This window comes from Petaurus breviceps, unplaced genomic scaffold (genome assembly GCF_028583685.1).
Source record: "Petaurus breviceps papuanus isolate PSGF00001 unplaced genomic scaffold, PetGlider_PUasm1.0 90451, whole genome shotgun sequence".
Lineage (NCBI taxonomy): Eukaryota > Metazoa > Chordata > Mammalia > Diprotodontia > Petauridae > Petaurus > Petaurus breviceps.
Genome location: NW_027187258.1, coordinates 1,177,016 through 1,198,484, shown reverse-complemented (window position 1 = coordinate 1,198,484; position 21,469 = coordinate 1,177,016). Strand labels below are relative to the sequence as shown.

General features: G+C 49.2%; 1 protein-coding gene across 2 annotated transcripts in view; it reads right to left on the bottom strand.

Moving 5' to 3' along the window:
* Positions 1-21,469, bottom strand: part of NHSL2 (NHS like 2) — a 65,730-nt gene that overhangs the window by 20,163 nt on the left and 24,098 nt on the right. For both annotated transcript variants that reach the window (XM_069062399.1, XM_069062400.1), the window contains exons 2-4: positions 4,573-4,728; positions 1,477-1,610; positions 678-873 (exon numbers count right to left, since the gene is read on the bottom strand). In XM_069062399.1, coding sequence (XP_068918500.1) covers positions 678-873; positions 1,477-1,610; positions 4,573-4,728 — 486 coding nt within the window. The remainder of the gene's footprint in view (positions 1-677; positions 874-1,476; positions 1,611-4,572; positions 4,729-21,469) is intronic.

The following is a 21,469-nucleotide window of genomic DNA, read 5'->3' as shown; positions in this document are numbered from 1 at the left end:
GGGAGAGAGGAAGAAAGGAAGGAGGGAGGGAGAGAGGAAGGAAGGAAAGAAGGAAGGAAGGAGGGAAGGATGGACAGAGGAAGGAGGGAGGGAGGAAGAAAGGAAGGAGGGAGTGAGTGAGGGAGAGAGGAAGGGAGGAAGGAAGGGAGGGAGGGAGGAAGGAATGAAGGAAGAAACTCGCTCTGGGAATGGAGTCAGGCCCCAGGGTCTGTCTGCACTTCAGGAGGAAGGCTGCAGCTGCTGCCATCTGGGTCTAAGGCCTGGCTTGCCCTGCCAGTGACTGTGGCCCAGAGACTTGCTAACCCTTGGCTGTCACTAAGTGGTGAATGTCCTTTTCCCAGGGCTAGTGCAGAAGGAAAGATCTGTTGCCCAATGCAGACTTTCACCAAAATAAACCAAACTCCAGTAAGTGAGTATAACAAAGTTCCCTTCTATTCTCCAAGGAGGATACAGGCTCTAACATCACTTGGGACTTTTTCTGCAGCAAACTTCGGGTTGTTTGACAGCTGGCTGACCTGGGGCGAGGGATGTGGCTGCCATCAGACCACTGGGATGGAAGTATAACTGCCCTTATGCCCCCAACTGTAAGCACTAAGCTGTAGCAAGCAGTCAAGAAGGTGCCATCCCCCTCCCCTGCTGGCTCAGCTTCCCACACTGGGGGCCCCAGGAAACTCTACCAGAGATGTTGATGGGCACGATGCTGCCCTGGGTGGAACACGCTGGTTGCCACCTGTTCTCCTCCAGGACAGGCAGAGGGAAGGGTCTACTCCAGGCGTTTTGCTTGTCTGGAGAGGCAGGCAGGCTCAGGGAGGACTCAGGGGGCCTCACGCCCTGAGTGGTACTCTTGTCTCTGTTCCCTCTTCGGCTTGTGGGCTATTAGGAAAAAGTCCAATGGAAAGAGGGTGATGGAAAGCCCATGGGTCTGACTACTTGCTTGTTCTTGGGTAAGGAGTCTGAGACTTTCTGGAGGAACCATTAAAAAGTTGGGAGGATAGGAGGATTATTATGGTTCCTGGCTTTAGAGCCACAGAATCCAGTCTTGTCATTTTCCAGATGAGGAGGCTGAGGCCCAGAAAGGAACAGTGACTTGCCCAGGGTAACTGGGCAAATAAATGTCTGAGGTGGGATTTGAAACCAGGCCTTCTCAACACCAAGTCCTGCGTGATATCCCTACTCCACTATGATTCTCAACAAGCAGGAGCCTTGGTGGCTTAATGTGCCCTTTCCCTGGGGACTATCCAAGCTCCAGGCCCTGATATTCAGCTCTGTCCTCAGCCTGCAAGGTTGAGCCCAGGCCTCAATGTGAACTAAGGACAGAAGGATAGGAGCAGAGGACACACATGCCAGGGCTCTTGGCTCCTCCCTAGAAGGCCAGGAGAACAGAGTTGGCTAAGGGCTTCTGTCCAGAGATTATTCTGTAATTAGTGGGCCTCTGCCCACCAGGGCCCCTGCCAGTGAAAGAAAGCTGAAACTCACCATCAACACAAATTCCAGGCGCTTGGCAGACTGTGGCCTTGGGCTGACAGTGGGCTCCAGGGGGTCGTCTGGGTCTACAGTGCGGAAGGTCTGCCCAGAAATCCTGGCCTCTGAGTAATGTTCCTCATACTCTTCTGCAAAAGACAAGGCATGAGGACGAGCAGTGCAGGAAGTTAGGCCCAAAGCTCAGAGCTGTAGTCAGTGTGGGCAGTGGAAAGCACCAATCCCAGCCCTTCCACTTCTTATGGTTGTGGGACCCTGGGCAAGTCACTGCCCCTCTTGGGGCCTCAGTTTCTGCAGCCACAAAATAGGGGGAAGTTGGACGCTGAAGTCATTTCCAGCTCTCAATTTATGAGCCTCTGATCCAATCTCTGGCGTGAGTCACTTAACCCCACCTGCCCTCCAAAAAGCAAAAATAAAAACAAAACCAAAACCAATCTCTGGCCTGGACTCACTGTGTCCATTTAGTGTGAAAGCAGCAGAGGCAGGAGTAGGAACCTGGGCATGATCCTGGCCTAAACACTTACTTGGCAGTTTGGCCTCCTGGTTTCCTTCTGGGTTCCTCCCTGAGTGGAGCCTGGGGGGACGGCCTGCCCGTCACCCTCAGCTTGAGGTAGGGGAGGTGGTCATGAGGAGACAGAGACCCCAGAACATGGATGAGGCTGCTGCATGGGAGGGAGGGAGGGAGGAAGGTCACCTCCTTCTATCAGGTAGTTTCCTATTAGAACTAATTAGCTTGGCTTACTCTGGGCTAACTGGCTGTTTCTAAGCTATTGATATGAAGTAGGGGTGCTGTCAGTGCCTTCTAGGTGTGGTACCCTGGGGCATAGGCCAGTCACCAGGCTCTAGTTATGGCTTCGCCCAACAAGCAGCCAATGAACACTCAGCTCCATCCTGGCCCATCATGGAGGATATCCATCTGTCTTCAGAATTACTTCTGGCCCATTCTCTCACTTGAGGGTGCCATGGCATGATTTTACTGTTTGATGCCTTGGGGCCAGAGAGCTTGAGGAAAACCTTATGTCAACAAGAGGGTCCTGGCCATGGCTGCTGTGGGTGCCCAGGAGGCCCACGAAGATCAGCGCTATCTTGAGAGAAGCTTCAGGGAGAAGGAAGAAGAAAAGGGGCATTTCAGGGGCCTCTCGGGATCCAGATGCGCCATGGACAAAGGTCCTGGCCAGGGGTTGGGGGAGGGGGGGGTCTCTAATATCTGGCAAATGCTGGCTCAGGCTCTGAGATTTAGAGCTGGAAGAGGCCTCAGAAGTCATTTACTTTTTTTGTTTGGTTTTGGTCATGACCCCATATGAGGTTTTCTTGGCAAAGATACTGAAGTTGTCTGTCATTTCCTTCTCCAGTAAGTTGAGGCCAACAAGCTGAAGTGACTTGCCCAGGGTCACACAGCTAGTAAGTGCCTGAGGCTGGATTTGAACTCAAGCCTTCCTGACTCCAGGCCTGGAGCTCTATCTACTCAGCCTCCGAGCTGCGTCATTTACTCTAGAGGAGAAAAGTGATGCCCACAAAGTCATGGAGACAGTGGTGGAACAGAGCCAGGATTTGAACCCAAGTCTACCAAGTACAAGTCACATGCTCTCTCCACCATGCCTTCCCCTGGGAAGCACTCCCCTTACACAGGTGTAGCCCCATGCCCCAGATGAGACCAGGCCATGCATGTTGCCACGCCTTGGAAAATTTGGTTTTCCCCTTTCTGGGCCCATTGGGAGAGATGCCCAGATAGTCCAGTCTACCGTCCTCTCCTCCCTTTAATAAGGCTTCATCACACACTTACCATAAGTCAGTCAAGTGCCATTGTCGACACTTTGGGGAAAACCCAGGTAGAACACCCAGTCCCCATCATGGTTTCAAGCCACACATACACGAAGGACTGAACCAATCCAGGAACAGAGACAAAGTGGGAAGGGGTCATAACATGGAGTGCCTGTTCTACACGTGTGTTTCAATGGATATATACATATACACACAGATGTTTCCTTATGTGTGTGTGTATGTGTAGAAGGAATGAAAAGCAAAGCAAGGAAGGTGAGTCATCAGAGGTTTCTTAGAGGAGAAGGAAGAGGGGTGGACGGGCCAAGGAGAAAGTCATTTTAGACCAGAAGAGGGAGAATATATAAGAGAAAAGGGGGTGCCCCCCACTGACGGGGATGGAGAAGCCCCCATTAGGGAGGCTTGAGTTTGCAGGCTCTGTAGGGTGGCCTGAGAGCAGGAGGAGGGGCAGGCAAAGTGACTCATGGAAAGTCTTTGGGGGCAAAGTTGGAATAAGGAAAATCAAGCAGTGCGCTGTCAACATTGTTCCTTATGTCTGCCCTGTGTCCATGAGGATGGTGGTAGAGTGGCGGGCCTTAGAAGATGAGGATTGCAGAGAGGGTTGCCATAGCAACAAGGACCCCAGAAGAGGAGGGGAGAAGGGAGGCAACAGCAATAATGTGATTGGGTGCCGAGAACGAGCCAGCAGAAATCTGGGGGCTGGGGGGCTGGGGGGACGTTTTCAGTGCAGCCTGGGAGAAGACAGCAGAGCTAAGCATAGAGTGGGAGACCTTCCCCCAGCCTGTAATCATCCTGACTTCCAGCTTCCATGTGTGGAGTCAGTGAGGCAGGGGACGGCCAGCCCAGCAGCATTCTCTCCATTTTGGCGATGCAGGACCTGGCTCAGAGGAATTCAATGATGTGCCCTCATTAAACTGTCACTAAGTACTGGAGTCAGGATTAGAACCCAGATCCCTCCTGACTAATCTAGCTCTGTGGTTCTTCAGCAAAGCCTGCCTGAACATTTTCCCCTAACCTGCACAAACTCTCCAAAGTGCCCCTCTGCCAGGCCAGGAACATTGCAGGGCATTATGGGCAGGGCCTAGAGAGAGAGGAGCAGAGGCCCGATCCTCAGCTGTCCTCTACAAGCCCTTCCCTGAGGGCCTGGCTAGACTCATCACCTATATCTGAAGGAGCAAAATGTAGCCACCGACCCGCCTCTCAACAGCACCAAGGCCATGGAACTCTGAAATCGGAATGATGTGCTGTAGCCTGTGGTGGCTTCCACTCCCCCCTCTGGGGGCCTCTCCCAGAGCCCTTCCCTCGCAGCGGTACCTTGCAGCAAGCTCTGGAGATTAAGCTGAGCTTCCTGATGCAGCTCCTCCACACCTGGGGGCCGGCTGGAGGAGAGGAACACATTCACTGGCTGTTGCCATGGTGACTTGGGGTGGGTAGCAGTTTTCTTATTCTCCAGACCCAAATTGGAGGCAGCTAGGGAAGAAGAGTGTCAAGTGAGCCTTGGAGATGGTGAGCCAAGGATGTGAGGCCACATGCTGAGCACCTGACCTGCAACCTCCCCAGAATGCCCTGGAAGAGCCTCTCCTCAGCCTTCCTGCCTCCAGCAGCAGACTCTCATCCATTCATTCGCTCATTCTGAGCCCTAACTAGGGACTTTGACACCCAGGACAAGTACCAAATATTGGGCCTGGAAAAAGTGAAACTAGCAAGCAGTGAGCTTACTTCTAGGAAGGTGGGCAGGGAGGGGAAGAGCCCCGTCAAGCTTTCATCTGGTAGTTTTCTGTTTTCACCAATTAGTCTTGATAGCTAAGGGGTAAACTTTATGTTTGTATGTACTGAAGGAGTGCAAATGTTGCCAAAGAGTCCTCTAAATTCAGTAGCCCTGGGGTGAAGGCCCAGTTGCCCCCCCCCCAGTTATGTTTCTGCTCACAGTCCTTCATTAGTATACCAATACATTGAGTGCCTGCAATGAGCCAAGCCATGAGCTAGGCACAGAAAGTGATGCCCAGTATATATGTAAATAACCCTCATTTCAATTAGATCATGCTAAGTGGGTTACAGAGGTGGCCACAGAATACGTGGGGCATTTTGGTAGGGGGTGGTAGGAGGAAGAAGCCACTTTTGACTAGGAGCAGGCCAGCACCTGCACCCATCCCCCTAATGCCCACCATGGGAGAGAGGCCAAGGCGGTTATGAGCAGATGGGCCAAGCAGGGCATCAATGTCCTGGGCTTCTGGATAAAACAAAGATCTGCTCATTATTCCCTTGCACATTCTACAGTGACAAGCACATTCATCACATAGATACAGACACAGAGGCTAGATGTCACCCCCTCCCGAAGTGTCTGAGCAAACTTGGGGATTGTGGCTGAGGTGCAGCTCAAGTCCCTGCCCACTCTGAGCATTCATCCACTCAACAAATACATAAAAAGTTCTAAGGGATGCTCCCGGTTTTACAAAAATGGTCTCTGTGCAAAGATGTGCTTCTGACTTCCAGCTAACACGGCAATGGGAAAGGCCAGAGTGGAGCCAGCAATGACCTCAAATGGGCACTAGATTAAGAAATGATCAAGAAATACAAAGAGAAACATCAGTGCACTCTTTCAACAAGACTGAGATGACACACAGAGAGAGGCAGAAGCTGAACTTGCTTGAAGAAAGGTCTCCCCAGGAAAGCTGGCAGAAGCTCAAGTGAATGGCTCTGCAGCAGGGTGAGCCTGGGTGGGATATGGGAAACCAGGCTTAAAGGAGCACCCCTGAGCGGGACACTGAGGTCTGTCTGTGCTCTGAGCAAAGATCCAGCAGGGAAAGGGGAAGCCGGTGGAAGGACACTGAGGTCAGGACAAACAGCAGCCATCCTGCTCTAACCTGTCCAAGAGTGCTGAAGGGGAACCAGCCTAGCTCTGGCCAGAACCTCACATTAGGAACTGAGGATTGACATGGGTAAGCACAAGAAGAAATTATGAAGAAATATCATGGAACAAGAGATACCCATGAGGCGAACACAGAAGAGCTCTGGAAGGAGGAATTGGAAAGAGAACAAAGAACTGAGAACAGAAACTTTTAGTTATGCAAGTGAAAGAGTCCCTGAAAGTTAGAATGGTTCTGAGACAATTCAATGACTTGGAGACAACAAAAAATTAAAAAAACATCAGATTGAAAACATATAAGAACATTTAAGGTATATGCTATCAAAACCAAGTAAGCTGGAAAATAGGTCGAGTGACAATTTCAGAGTCACAAGACTCCCCCAAAACCATGACCAAAAGCAAACGAATACCATACTTCACAAAATCATAAACGAAAACGACCCAAATTTAGTAGAACCAAAGGGCAAAGGGGAAATAGAATTTAGCAGTCACCTCCTGAAAGGAACCCCCAAATGAAAATTCCCAGGAATGTCAAAGCCAAAGGTCAGAGCTTCTAGGTGAAAGGAAAAAAATATCATAAGAGGTCAGAAATAAACAATTCAAATACCAAGGAACCTGTCAATATCACACGAATTGGTAGCAACGACTTAAAGGAGAGATCTTGGAATGTGATATTTCAAAAGGCAAAAAAGATAAAAATTTACAATGAAGAACAACTTACCTGCACAGCCTGAAAGACTGAGTACAATCCTATAAGTGAAAAAAAGATCTTTAATAGAATAAAAGACTTTAAAACATTACTGATAAGACCAGAGATGAATAGAAACTTTGAATTGCAAATATAGGGGTTAAGAGAAACCCAGAAAGGCAAATACATTTAAATAACTGGAACGGTCTAAACCACAGGTGTCAAACTCTCTAACCAGAAAATGTAATTGGCAAATGTTGAAAAAAAATAAACATACAGTGCAATATAGATAATTCTAATTTATTGTTTTCTAAGTCCATATGCAGCCAGTTTCTATTTGAGTTTGACACTGCTGATCTAAAAGATGGTAAAGTGCTTATATCTTTACTAAGAGAAGAGACAAGTCTTTTGAAAATTGTGTCTTCAAGGGCCATGGAAGAAGTTAAATAAGATAAACAGAGGGACTGTGGGTGGTTTTGTTCATTTTTAATAGTTTTTAGAAAGAAAAGAAAGGGGAGGAAAAATGGCATGCACTGGGGAAGAAATCAGGAAGAAGCCTTTGTGAGAAGAACGTACAAATAGGGAGGAAGGGGTGGGGAGAGTGGGTATTACGTGAACCTCACTCTTATCAGACTTGAACAAAAGGGGTTTGAACATACATACACAAAAAAAGTTTGGTTTAACTCAACAAAGATTAGTGAGGGATAGGGCAAGGGGAAAGAGGGGCTTGAGAGGAAGGTAGAGTCACAAGCAAAACACACTTCAACTTTAGAATGCAGGAATAAGTGGACCTTTTGTTAATATGATGAATAGTATCTAAAACCAAGAGCTAGCATTATCTAGAATGGAGAAACATGAGAGGCCTTTCCAATAAGATCAGGGGTAAAAAACAAAACAAAACAAAACAAAACAAAACAAAACCAACCAACCAACCAACCAACCAACCCCAGATCTCGTCTGCAATGAAATTCGGTGCTTTTCTTCCCATGATCACCCAGCTGGCAAGTGTCAGGGGCAGAATTTGAACCTGACCCAATCTCTCCTGGCCCCAAGTCTGGCACTCTTTCCATAAAGTGAAGATGTCTGTTTTTCCCACTCTCAGGTGATAATAGCTCCAGAGGTGCTAGCAAGAGTCATAAAAAAAGACAAATGGAAGGAATAAACAGTAGCCGGGAAGCAACACAGTGGTCACTTTTAGAGACTATGTGATGGTCTCACTGGAGAACCCTAGAGATTCAACTAATTAATTGAAAGAATTAATAGCTCCACTGACGTAGCAGATACCAAATAAAACTCCATAGATCATAAGCTTTTCTGTATACGGCCAGCAAAACCCAACAAGGAGAACTAGAGAAAGGATACGTTCAAAATAATGACAATGTATTCAAGATTTGGGGGTTTGCCTACCAAGACACACACTGAAACCATATGGAGACAATTACCACAATGAGGACAATGAGAATTATAGAAATAGGAATCGCTCATGCCAGGCAATGTGGCAGAGTGGATAGTGAGTCAGTCTACGGGACAAGAAGACCTGAATTAAAGTCCTGCCCCTGACACATCTTGGCTGTATGACCCTGGGCAAATTGCTTAAGTTTTCTGTGCTCTAAGATTCTGAGTTTCCGAGGCAGTCAGTCAGTAAGCACCTACTATGTGACAGGCACTGTGATAAGTACTGGGGACACAATCACTATCCTTATTCATTGCTCAATGTTCATGTTTATTAAGGGGAAGGGAATAAATAAGCATGTATACGGCAGCCACTGTGATCCAGGAACAGTACTAAATGCTTTTTACAAATCTGATCTCATTTGATCTTCACAACAACCCTGGGAAGTAGGTGCTCTTCTTTTTCCCCATTTTACAGATGAAGAAACTGAGGCAGGCAACAATTAAGTGGCTTGCTCAGAGTCACACTCTGATCTAATAATAAGCGGCTGAGGTTGGATTTGAACTCAGTTCTTCCTGACTCCAGGCCCAGGGCTCCCTTCATTGTACCACCCACTGCCTCTTATAAGTTCAGAATAACAAATGATCTTAATAAATATTTTTTTTTCAAGGCAACACAGTCTTTGGCATCAAAGTGTTTAATGTCTAGCAACAGAGATAAGACATCGAGTCAGCAGAAAGGCAGGATGTGCTGAGCTGTGCTCAGTTTGCAAGAGATCCCCATATTCCCTCACACAAGGGGACAATTACCTGCTGGGGGGGTGGGTGGGGCGGGGCGGCAGAACCAGGAGAAACTTCATGGATATAGGGGCACTTGAGCTTGGCCTTGAAGGATGAACATCAGCCAGGCAGAGACAGGGCTAGCAAGTGTCCTGTTCCAAGCTGAGAGGAAAGAGTCCCTCCCTTAGCACCTGTTCCTCTGGACTGATGGAAACTCAGTCTCCTAGAGCATAGCTCTCTATTTCCCCTGTGCTAACACAGAATGGAAATGCAATTACTACCTTGTGCCTGGGATTTCCATTTTGCACTTTTAAGGGCACCTCCTGAATTGGGAATCAGAGGGTCTGGGACCATCATCCCAGTTCTGCTACCAACTCATCATGTCCCATTCAGTAAGTGTCTTTCCTTCTGTAGGCCTCAGTTTACTCTTTGGTAAAATAAGTGCATTGGACTAAATGGTTTCCTAGGGCCCTTTTAGCTCTGACTTCATATGATACAAAATCTCTTCCTTCCTCTGGGTCTCAGTTTCCTCCTCTGTACTTTCTAGCTTTGACAGTCAGTGTTTCTCAAAGTAATGGGGGCTGGCTGTGCTGAGTGTCAGAGAGGAGGCACAGTGGGGATGTGCCAGTCACCAGACCTCTGGCTTCAAAGGGCTACCATGTGAAGGCAGCATCTAGAGAAGAGCTTTGGGCCTGGGGTGGAGATCCCTAGCCTAGGAAGGCTGGTGACTGATGGTAATGCCAGAAAGACTTCTCTTTGAATGTTTGACTCTGCTTTCTCTGGATGCCTGGGTTTTGCATCCAGGCCCTCACCCTTTCCCTGGAGCTCAAGCAGGGAAAAGTTAGTATTAGATCAAAACAAATGAAATCGTTCAGAAGCCCCCTGGGGAATCTCCTGCAGTGTAGGGTGGGTGGGCTTTGAGGAAGGAACAAGCTGGGACAAGAAAGGGGTGTTATGGCCACTAGGTGGTGCTGTACAACGCCAAGCTGGGAGTTAAGCTGGTTAGTGAAGTGCTTTACTTAGCTGTGTCAGCATTCTGATACAACCCACATTTGCAGAGCAAGCTGCAATTTCTCCCTAGGGTTTATATTTGTAGGTAATATAATAACTGCTGGCATTTCTATAGTGATTTCAAATGAGCAGACATTGTTATTCCCATTTTACAAAGGAGGTGACTTCCCTTGCTCAGGTCATAGCACTAATAAGTGTCGGAGGGGAGATTTGAACCCAGGCCTCTTCTGACTGCAAATCCAGTGAGTTCTTTTCTTTCCTAGGTTTGGAGTCAGGAGAGTCTGTTAAGTTCCAATCCCATCCCTCTGATACTGAGCAGCTGTGTGACCATGGACCAGTCAGTCCCCCTCTAGGATAAACTAAGCCAATTCATTAGCAAAATCAAAGACAAACAATGTATTACAAATCACATGTGAACTTCACATATTATGAGGAGTAGAGCCAGTGACAGGGAGAGGCAGGCGGGCCATGGAAGCTGTCCCTATATGGGCCAGGATGGAAGGACTGAGGCAGGAGGTGCTTGCATGGATCTTGTCAGAGGGCAGGAGAAATCCAAGTGGTTCCAGAGGGGAGTCCAGTCTCTAAGAATGTGTCCTCCCCCCCCCCATGGAGGTGGCCCATCTTCCCTGTTACACAGAGGCATTCTGGGAAAGTGCCAAGGCATGGAGGAAACCAAGCCCTAAAATCCATTTCCATTTTCAATATTCTCTTGGGAAGGGCACAACTGCTTCAAACTGTGGAATGAAGGTAGTTGTCTCAGGGAATCAGCTAAGAAAGCTGTTAATTAACTAATAAGCATAAGCATGGGAATGGAAATCCAGCAAGCTTGGATTTAGCCTTATTCCAAGTCAAAAATCAAATGTAGAAAAGCTTTTCGTGACTGGTGGGAGACAATTCCAGGAAACAAAGGTAGCCAGCATGGCATGATGCCAAGACAATTCGATTTGGCATTTGAGCACTCACTCACTACTTGTGTGGTCTTGAGCAGGGTCTGATCCCTTCATGGGCTGCCTCAGTCTCCTCCTCTGTGATCTCTAAAGTCTCTTCCAGCTTGAAAGATGCGGTCCTATGGCTCCCTTCCTTCTTGCCCATGAGCCTTTCTTCTCAAATATCAGAAAAGGGGATGGTAACCTGAACACGTGGAATGTGAACCTAGGAATGTGGCCGAGAGTAGTGGAGGACCTTTAAAAGGAGCTCCATGATTTGGCCCAACTCCAGGAGAGCAAAGCCCCTGAAGGCTGCTCTGCTCCCCACCACATCTGTCCCTGGCAAGTCCACAGCATTATCCCCCCTGTAAGCAGGCCACACATTGGAGAAGGCCTCCAAAAGAGCTACTGGGCTGGCCCCCAAATGGGCTCTAGAAGCTGGGTCTCTTCAGGCAGAGTGGCCTTAATGGGGCTGCTCCAAAGAGCTGGGACAGCAGCAGCCTGGTCCCTCCTGGCTCTCAGAGCCCGTTCCAGGCTGAGGCTGCCTGGGATCACACCAGGCCCACCTGAAGTCCCATCCAATGTCTCCCCAACGCTTCTTGTTCAGTCTTTGTGTGGTGTCTGCCTCTTCTCGACCCCAGACTGGCCATGAGGTTTTCTTGGCAAAGATACTGGAGTGGCTTGCCATTTCTTTCTCTGGTGGACAAAGGCAAACAGAGGTAACATGACTTGTCCAGGGTCACACAGCTAGGAAGTTTCTGAGGCTGGATTTCAACTCGGGTCCTTCTGCTCCAGGTCTATGCTTTATCTCCTGAGCTACCTAGCTGCCCCTAAGCTCCCCCTCACCTCTGCTTCCTGGCAAACACTGGCCTCTAGGGTTCAAAGGAGGGGAGGGATGGAGGGCAGAAGGAGCACTAAAGAGATCCCAAATATGTGTCCTTGTGCAGACTGGGAGAAAAGAAGTCTGAACTATCTCTAGGGGTTCCAGATGCTCCAGAAAAATGGTTCAAGGCTGGGAGAAAACAGTTTCACCTACTGAGAAAAGCCTGGATTCCTCTGGGGGGAGGATGGAGGCGTCTGAGCCAAGGGACTTGTGGCCTGCAGTGAGGAGGGGCCCAGGGATTCCTGTATGCTCAGCTAAGCCCTAGTCCCAGGCCTCTGCAGCACTAAGAGGCTCAGCCCCTCCTCGTTTGCAGCCAATGGTTCAAGCCAAACCAGGTCCCAGACTGAAGGACCAGCTCCCACCCAAAGCCACTTTCCCTATACTACTTTTACCCAAAAGGCAGAGCCAAGACTGCAACCCAGGGCAGCTGGGCATGAAGAGAAGGGGCCCATCCTGGCTTCATTTAGCCTTCAAAGGGAGATGCCTTGGGCAACACACTATGGGATTCCTTCAACTGCCAGCTGAATTCTTCTCATTTGAAAAATCAATCCATGCCAGAGGGGAAATCAGGGGTGGGGGAACAGGTGAGGGAAGAGGAACTGGCCTGTGGAGTCCTAACAGGAAGAAGGGGGATTTGGTCTCAGAAAATAAGAGTCAAGAGTGTGTGAATCTTGGTTTTGCTGATGTGTGCTTGACCTTGGGCAAGTTCCTTTTCTTCTCTGACATTTGGGGGGATTAGACCTTATTAGACCTCTCTGAGGTCCCTTCCTCTAAATCTGTGATTGTAGAATGGCTGTGGCCCAAAGGGGGAAAACAGGCCTGATGAAGCCCATTGAGACCTTGTAGAAAATAATTCTTTACCCCTGGTTCAGGCTAGAAGTCAAAGCCAGGTCCTCGAATGCCCTTCCTAGTCCGGCCCAAGCTCACAGAAAAGTGTGTCTGTTGAAGCAGGAGATCAAGTGTGCCAGGGGGCCCTGGAGGACTGGAGGCCTAGGACCTGGGGTTCAGTTGGGAGATTGCTGGAAGAACAGAGAACAAGGGAACAAAGGGAGGAAGGGAGGGAGAAAGGGAGAGAAGGAAGGAAGGAAGGAAGGAAAGAAGGGAGGGAGGGAGTGAGGAAATAAACATTTATTAAGTGCCTACTATGTGCCAGACACTGTGCTAAGTGCTTTACAAATATTATCTTACTGAATCTTCACAACCCTGATTTTACAGTTGAGGAAACTGAGGCAGACAGCAGTGAAGACTTGCCAAGGAAGTATCTGAGGCTGGATTGGAACCTCTGAGCTGCTTCTAAGGGGAGAGTTCTGAACCCTATATTGGCCCTTCTTGGGACCCTCTCCTGCTGTTCACAGTTGGGCCAATGGACTCCTAGGCTGAGCCTAAAATAGCCTCCTTTCTAGAGAAGGACAGTGCCATTGCTCCACAGTCAGCCTGGCCTGATACTCACACTGGCCATGAGTGGCCACCCTGGAAGACGCTAGAGGTCGGGGTGGATGGGGGGTAGGGGTTGGGTGGAACAGGAAGGAGAGTGACTATGGTTCCTCTTTCAAGAAATGTTTATAGAAATCTAGAAACCTGGCAGCTTCCTGTTCTTGGCCCTGGATGAATAGCCCAGGCAAGGTCTAGGGTTGGCCTCAATTTCCTCTTCTGTAAAATGAGGGAGCTGGATTAGGTGGTCTTTGAGAACCCTTTCAGGTCTGCCAGCCTGAGAGCCTTCTCATTCCTGTACAACCAGCAGCTGCTTTCTCTATCTGCTCTACTCTAAGTCCCAGCTGGTTCGTTTACTGTCATCTGTCGATGGATACTTTCTTATCTGAGGCCTTCACCACTGGATCAGAGATTTATCCCTAGACTGATGTGGGTTGGCACTCCCCCCCGTCTCTAGGCCAGGACAGTGGGAGCGTTGCTGTTCGGACAGAATGCCAAATGCTACGAGCTCTGGCAACTCACCCAAAGAGCCATTCAGTGACAGCAGCAGTAGGTCTAAAAACCTCATTGAAAAAGGAGAAGAACTGAGCTTTTCCAATGACCAGAGGGCAGGGAATCTGGGTTCAGATCTCTCCCTAGACACTTGCTAGCTGTGTGACCTTGACTAAGTCCCTTCCACTCCCTGGGCCTCAGCTTCCTTCTCTGTCAGATTAAGGAGCACTTCCCCATCTACAGTGCTGCTAATATTGAGTGAGTTGAGTAAGGCCCTGTAGGCCGGGGGAACACCTGCAGCCTGATGACAGCGCCTTTGGGGCTGGAAAAGCTGTGGGAGGTTGGCACGTAGGCACCGCTACCCCTCTTTGTACATGTAAAGAACATCTGCGTAGGATTGTTTGGGAGGCCTAGCGGGGTGATGCCACCAGGCAAGGAGGATCTAGAAGGCAGGGGGTTAAAAGAACAGAGCTGCAAGGAGACAGGAAGGAATCAGAGAGTGCAGCTCTGGTTGGGGGGGAGACAGAGACAGAGAGACAGACACAGACAGACAGACAGACAGACACAGGGAGACAGCGACAGACAGAGAGAGACAGAGACAGAGAGAGACAGAGACAGACAGACAGAGACAGAGAGACAGCGGCAGACAGAGAGACAGAGACAGAGAGAGACAGAGACAGACAGACAGACAGAGACGGAGAGACAGAGACAGACAGACAGAGACAGAGAGACAGAAAGAGAGACAGAGACACAGAGAAAGTTGTTAGCTACTCAGAAGGACTCCCAAGAAAGACCCCAAGAAGAAGGTCCAACCATTTCTAAAAGCTTATCTCTCACACTGAGTGTGCCTTTGCCAATAATGTTGGGAAGGACTTTCATGCCTTTGGAAGTATAGAGGATTTGCTCCCCTTTATTTTGTGTCTGGGTACAGAAAATGTTTTTCCTGTTTGATTCTTTTCCTTGTCATTTATATCATGTCTTAAATGCTTTTACTGCCCTTATGTATTTCTGAGATGTCTAGCAATGGAGAGACATATGGAGTTGGGGATGGAACCATAATTTGAATAGTCATGGACCCTAAGTAGCCATGAAGAACTTGGGTGCAGCTGGTGTGAGGCAGGGGAGGAGAGGGAGAAGAGCTACATGGAGAGGAGAAAGCTGAGACTCTCCTAGGAAGTAAGGTCATAAAATCCCTGAACCTTAGAGCCGGGAAACCTTAGGGAGCATCTGGGACAAATCTCTTATTTTCCAAAAGTGAGAAAGGAAGTGATTTGTCTAAGGTCACAGAGGGATCTGGGTCAGCTACAGAGCAGGACACTGGGCAGGAAAGGGAGGGCTAGGGAGCTGAGCTTAGGAAGTTCTGAGTTCAGATTCCCCTGACACTTGGCAGTTGTGTGACCATGGGAGAAATTTTTTTTAAAGCAATTGGGGTTAAGTAACTTGCGCAAGGTTACACAGCCAGTTATTTCTGGGTGTGGTGTTAAGTATCTGAGCCTGGATTTGATCCCAGGTCATCCCGACACTGGAGCCGGTGCTCTTACTCACTGAGCCACCTGGTTGCCCCTATGGGAGAAATTTTAACCCCTTGGAGCCTCAGTTTCCTCACCTATTAAAAGGAACAATAATCCCTTGCAGGGTTGATATGAGGCTCAAATAAATGTACAGAAAGTGACTCAAAAACTTTTAAGTGATGGCTAAATGCCAGTTGGTATTATTAAAGTAACGAAGGACTAGCTCTGGAGAGATATGTATCTATCTGTATGTATACACACGGATGTAACCTTCGTTTCTACTGTGTGTGTGTGTGTGTGTGTGGTAGAAAATGACGTGGAGATCATAATGGGTCACCAGCTGAACATGAGGCGGCAAGAAAAAGCTTCTGTTTAAAAAGCAAGCCAGGATATTGGGGTTCACAGGCAGAAATATACCAAACAGGAAGTGAGAAGTCCTCTGATTGTATCTAGGCTCTCTCCAGTTCTGGTTTAAAGAAAGCCACCAGCCTCAGCATGAGGGCACTTGGGGGTTATTTAGAACAACTGCAAGAAGGCTGGACTCAGGGCCCCACACAGGGAAGAAGCGTTCCCTCAAGCCTCCAAGGAGGCGAGGGTTAGGGGTCCCAAAGTGGAATAAAGGTAGCAGGTACAAGGGGAGGTTGGTCACCATGGACAGTGGCTGGAATGAGGAGAGATGGGAATCCTGTATATCCCAAACTGATGACTTTGGAGAAAAAGCAAGTGGTGCCTGTATGGTAGGGATAGTGACTCCAGGCATAGCCTTGGGGAGGAGAAAGTGTCCAAATTTGAACTTTCAGGATTTTTTTTTCCTTAGCTGAGGGTAGGAAACGCCTGTTTTGCCAGGTCCCATGACCTCATTTGAGTTAAAAACTTCTGTCTGGGGGGCAGCTAGGTGGATGGAGTGCTGGGCCTGGAGTCAGGAGGCTCAAGTTCAAATCTGACCTCAGAAACTTACTAGCTGTGTGACTCTGGGCAAGTGACAACCCCAAAAGCCCCCGAAAGAAAATCTATCTGATGAACATATCCCTTGTAAGCACAGGAGGTGTCAGAGCCGTTGGCCCCTCCCCTTTGCCAGTTGCCACACTTAGGGTTTGGTTACCTCATTTGGGCCTGAGGCTGCCCCAGAAGGAAGGTCAAAAGGTTCTTCCTCACTCCCCACCCACCCATGCTCTGTGTGGCAACTCCTTCTACCTACCTACCCAAGGGGATCCCGAGCCAGCCAAGACTGGAGGAGTGAGGAGCCGAAGGTGGGGATAGCATCTCCCAGTGCTCACAACACACTTTGAAATCTTGTCTGCACCAGTGACACTTTCTTAAGTCTAGACAAATGGAAGATTTCTGGGGTGTGAAGCTTCTTCGAGCCTGCTCCAGCACACCCCTGTCCGAGTCTCAGAAACTTTAAGTGACTTTGCCAGGGTCTCACAGTTAATGTCACAGGCCAGACTTCTGACTGGGTTCTAGGCATAGAATATGGGACAGCAGAGCTAGAAAGGCTCAAGAGCTGGAAGGGCACTGAGAACAGGAAACAGTGAATTTCAGAGCTGGAAGCAGCCTCCAAACAAAGAGTAAAGACTCTCAGTGAAGGAAGGGCCCTTAGAATACACAATGCAGAATGTCTCAAAGAAAGGCCCAGGGATGGCCACCCCACAGAAGGGTTCCCTCCGATCCCCCACACATGGAAAGGCCCAAGAACTCTGATCTGCTTCGGAGTCAAGGCTGGAGACTTCACTTCCTCAGCATCTCCAGCTGACTGGACTTCAGGGCTTCACAGAATGAAGGGCCCCCTGAGGCAAATACACACTTTCCTGGTGTCTCAAGCATTCCAGAGGGAAGCAGAGAAGGCCTACAAAGAGAGGGCTTCCACCAATAGTCTAGACACAGGAAGCTTGGAGTTTTCTGAGCCCAGCCTTCCTGGAAAGCCAAGAGAGAGGAAGCAACGGGCAGGCCTCCTGCTCAAACATCCAGACCATCTCACCACCGAGGCTGGCCAGCTCATTCACGGAGGGCCCTGCAGTCTTGCAAACATCACTCAGAGCCATGGAATGGCAGAGACAGAAGGTACCTGAAAACATGGACTGGCTAATGCCAAAGCTGCAACAGCAGGCCTGGGAGGGTCCAGCTGAAAGGGATCCCAGAAGGTGAGGAGGGCAGGGAACAAGCATTGCTATAGAAGCTACTGTACACTGGGCACTGGGCTGAGTGTTTTACAAATTCATCTTATTTTCTCCTCACAGCAACCCTGGGACATGGGTGCTATTATTATTCTCATTCTCCAGATAAGGAAACTGAGGCAGACAGAGGTTAAGTGACTTGACTAGGGTCACACAGCTGGGGGTAGTGGAGTCTGACCTCCTGTCTCCAGGCCTAGCACTTGGTGCGCGGTGCCCGGCCTAGCTGCCTCCAGAACATGAGGAGTGAAAGGCCCTAAGAATTGGAACTTCTGTGCTGTTCCAGCTCCTCAGAACACAAGGGCCATATACTCTTGAAGACAAGAGAGTAATTATTAGTTTTCTTTGTATCCCTTGGGCTGAGAGTTGATATTCGAGTAATCAACGTTTGCTTTTAGTCAGTCAGTGACCTTTATTGAGCATGTCAGGCACTGGGGACCAGAAAGAGGCCAAAGATGGCCCCTGCCCTCAAGGAGCATGCAATCCAACAGGATCCGGACAAACAGGTGCCAGCAGGCCACATACAGGACAAACAGGCGATAATGACCAGAGGGGAGACCCTGTAAGGAAGAGGGGTGGGGGCAGGCTTCCTGGGGAAGGCACGATTTGAGCTGAGACGTAAAGGTCAGTAGTCAGAGTGGAGGACGGGGTGTTCCAGGCCTGGGGGACAGCCAGGAAGCCGAGTCACTGGATGGAAGAGAAGAAGGTGAGTATGTATCAGGTGGGAAGGCAGGAGGGGCCAGGGTATGAAGACGACTGCACATTTGATCCTTGCAGGAAATGAGGAGCTACTGAAGATTACTGACTAGGAAGGGAAAAGCATTTATATATTACCTACTGTGTGCCAGGTACTGTGCTAAGTGCTGTGCAAATATTTCCCAGGTAGGTGCTGTTTTTAATCTACATTTTACAGTTGAGGAAAGAGAAGCAAATAGAGGTTAAGTGACTGGCCCTAGGTCACACAGCTAGGAAGTGCCTGAAGCTGGACAGCATAGTCTACCCAGTCTGCCAAAGGGCTCCCTGCTCTCCTGAAGCCGACAAGATGCTATCCAACCTCTGTGCTTGGAGACCCCACCCCAGACTGCTAGCCTTGTTAACATGTTGGTCTTGACATCCAGCCCAAACTGGCCATTTGCAACACCCATTCATTGCTCTGGTTTGAGCCCTCTCAGCTCCCCTGAGTTCCTTCTGCCACTCCTTCCTTGTATTCAGACTCAGGGCCCTTCCCTGTCTTGATTGTTGTCTCTGGACCCCTGTCTAGCTTATCAATGTCCTTCCACCACCATCCTTCTAGAAATGAAGCAACTGAGGCTGACATGCCAGGCCCAGACACCCAGCTGCATCCTACCATTGCAGGCTGCCCCTGCCACTAAGGGCAGCAAGGCTTGCTAATAGAAAGAGAAGGAACAAAAGCCAGCAGTGGCTACATTCGGTTCATGTTTACTTGGTTGCCATGGGATTCTTTGTGTTTGTTTTGGACAAAAGAGACAATAAATTTCCAGGAACCTGAAGAAAACCCCAGAGCACCAGGCAGCAATTCCCCAAACCATGCCCATGTGGACTTGGTGAGCATGGAAGAAGGAACGCCAAGAATGGCCTTCACACTTGCCGAGCTTTGTTCTTCCATCTCTGGCCCTCATGGAGCCCCCAGGTCCTGCTCGAGGTCCCAGGTCCTGGGTAGTCTCCTCTCAGCCTGTGGTGGCTGGGGTAGGGGGCAGTGAGGCAGAAGTTGGCCGGAGGGCCATCCCCAAAATGAGGGAGGACCCTGGAGGCCTCTGCCATCAGTGATGAGGGCACAGACCGCCCCTGGCTCCTCCTCCCCCCACTCTGGCTCCCCAGGGGCCTTGTACTTGCAGAAATGGGAGGGTGAGCTCAGCTTGTATTTCCGGACTTTCAAAGCCGGGGTCAACCTCAACACCCCCCATCCATCCCCAAGCAACCTTTTTACTTAAGTTACTTTCATAATTCCTGTTGCCATAACAACAAGACTTAATAGGGACTGGCTTTTTTTTTCTCAAAATAATTTGACTTGTTTCCATATCAACAGGGAATTATTTTGGTTTTGATTTAATACACTGAGGGGACTGAATATTGAACTGGGCAAGCAGCTGGCAGAGCACCTCCCTTGGCTCAGGGGTGGGGTGGCACTGGGGCCTGTGTCCTTGGTGACAGGGCCTACTGAGGCCACATCAGGGTAGCTCCAGGGCCAGGTGAGAAGTTAGTGCCAGTGTTTGTACATCCCTCATCGGGGTCCCTGCTTGGTCCCTTCCAGGGTATGTGACTTCACTCCCTTTTGGCCTCCTTCTTCAACTGTGGTAAATGGAGGCTGAATGAGAGACCGGCCACAGACCCTCTCACTGCACTCCACAAGGAGGTCTGCTCATTCTCATTTTCCACATAAGAAAATTGGAGCCCAGGGCCACACAGCTCCTGTGTAGCAGAGACAGGATTCTTAGGCCCAGCACACTTTCCATGATGCTGCTTTTCTCTAGGAAGGCAGGTCTTGGGAGGCAGTTATGCCACCACCTATGAAGTGTAGTCATCCTTAGAGACCCCCCTCCTCCCATGCTGGTAGGTAGGGATTGGAAGGGCAAGCCAGAGCCTGGTGGCACAGACTCTGTATCCTCCTGTGTTCTAAGGGGAAACCAGCTCCATGAGGTCGGGAGCTAGAGAGTTGGCTCTGCCCCTTCCCATCCCAGTGATCTGGAACAAGGGCCTCAGATTCCCCACGTGTCCAATGATGAAGTCTTTCCAGATCTGGTATCCTGGGTAGGCTGAAAGTCCATCACATCTGGGATGGAGATACTGCCTTGGGAACCTATACTTTGGGAGCCTGCATGGCTGGCCCCAGATGTCTCCTCAGAACTGCAGGCATCCCTTCAGCCATAACTAGCACAGCACCAATAAGTGCTTCTTTCCTAGGCCAGAAGGTTATCTTTCCTCCCTCTTGTGGCCACCATGCCCCCCACCTCATCTTCACCAGTCCAAAAACTGCCACTCCCTAGTGAGTGCCTAGTCACAATTAGACTGTCCTTTGCTTTGCCCTGCCCCTCTCCCTACCACCCACCTCCCACTAGGTTTTTACCCTGATGTGAACAGTTCTAACTCTGGCTGAAGCCTCAGAGCTAAATACCAATTAAGGTACTGGGTAGTTCAAACATGATGTGAGCACCAGCATGTTAAGGATAGGAACAGCAGATAGTAAGCATCCAGCCCAATCTGCCATTTTAGAACCCAGAGGAAAGGAAATGACTCAGCCAAGGTCACACAAAAAGGAAGTCCTCAGACTCCAGACCCAGGCTGGCATATAAGCCTAAGGGCCAGCCAGTTTGTAGAAGCCAAAACAGATTTGTTTGATTTCTTAGCTGATACATGTAGCATAAGGCTGGCCGGGGTCACCTTAGTCCCCCAGAATGTAGGCCAGCCTGGGCACCTCCCACCACGGAGGGAGCTTGGCACTGAAGTCTTCAACCTGTCAGCTTCCTGACAACCATCTTTTAAAAAATCCCCCAGCTAAGTGAAATTCCAGCCCTATGGCAACGTAGTGTTAGAATTCAAATCACAGAGTCAAAGGATGCCTGAAATGGAAGGGGCCTTCAAACTGAGACCCTTACTTAGGACATAGGGCACAGAACACAGAACATCGGAGCTGGGAAGGCCTTCGGAACATGGAAAGTCAGAGATTGGAAAGACCTTAGGATATAAGGGGGACCTTAGAACATAGAACATAGATGTGAGAGCCAAGAGGGACCTTAGAATATAGAAGATGAAATGTCAGGGATGGAAGGAACCTTACAACATACATAGATCATAAAATACCAGAATATTAGAATGTGAAAAAGACAGAACATAGAATTGTAGAACTGGGAGGGGCCTTAGAACATCAAATATTAGAAATGGAAGGAAGACTAGAACACAGACCATAGATTGATGGACTTGGAAAGGCCCTTACAAGCTAGAATCAAAATTGGGAGGTGGAAGTCATCCAGCCCAACACGTACACCAAAGAAATCCCCACAAGAATCTGCCTTCCAGGTAGCCCCGTCCCCCTCACCATTAG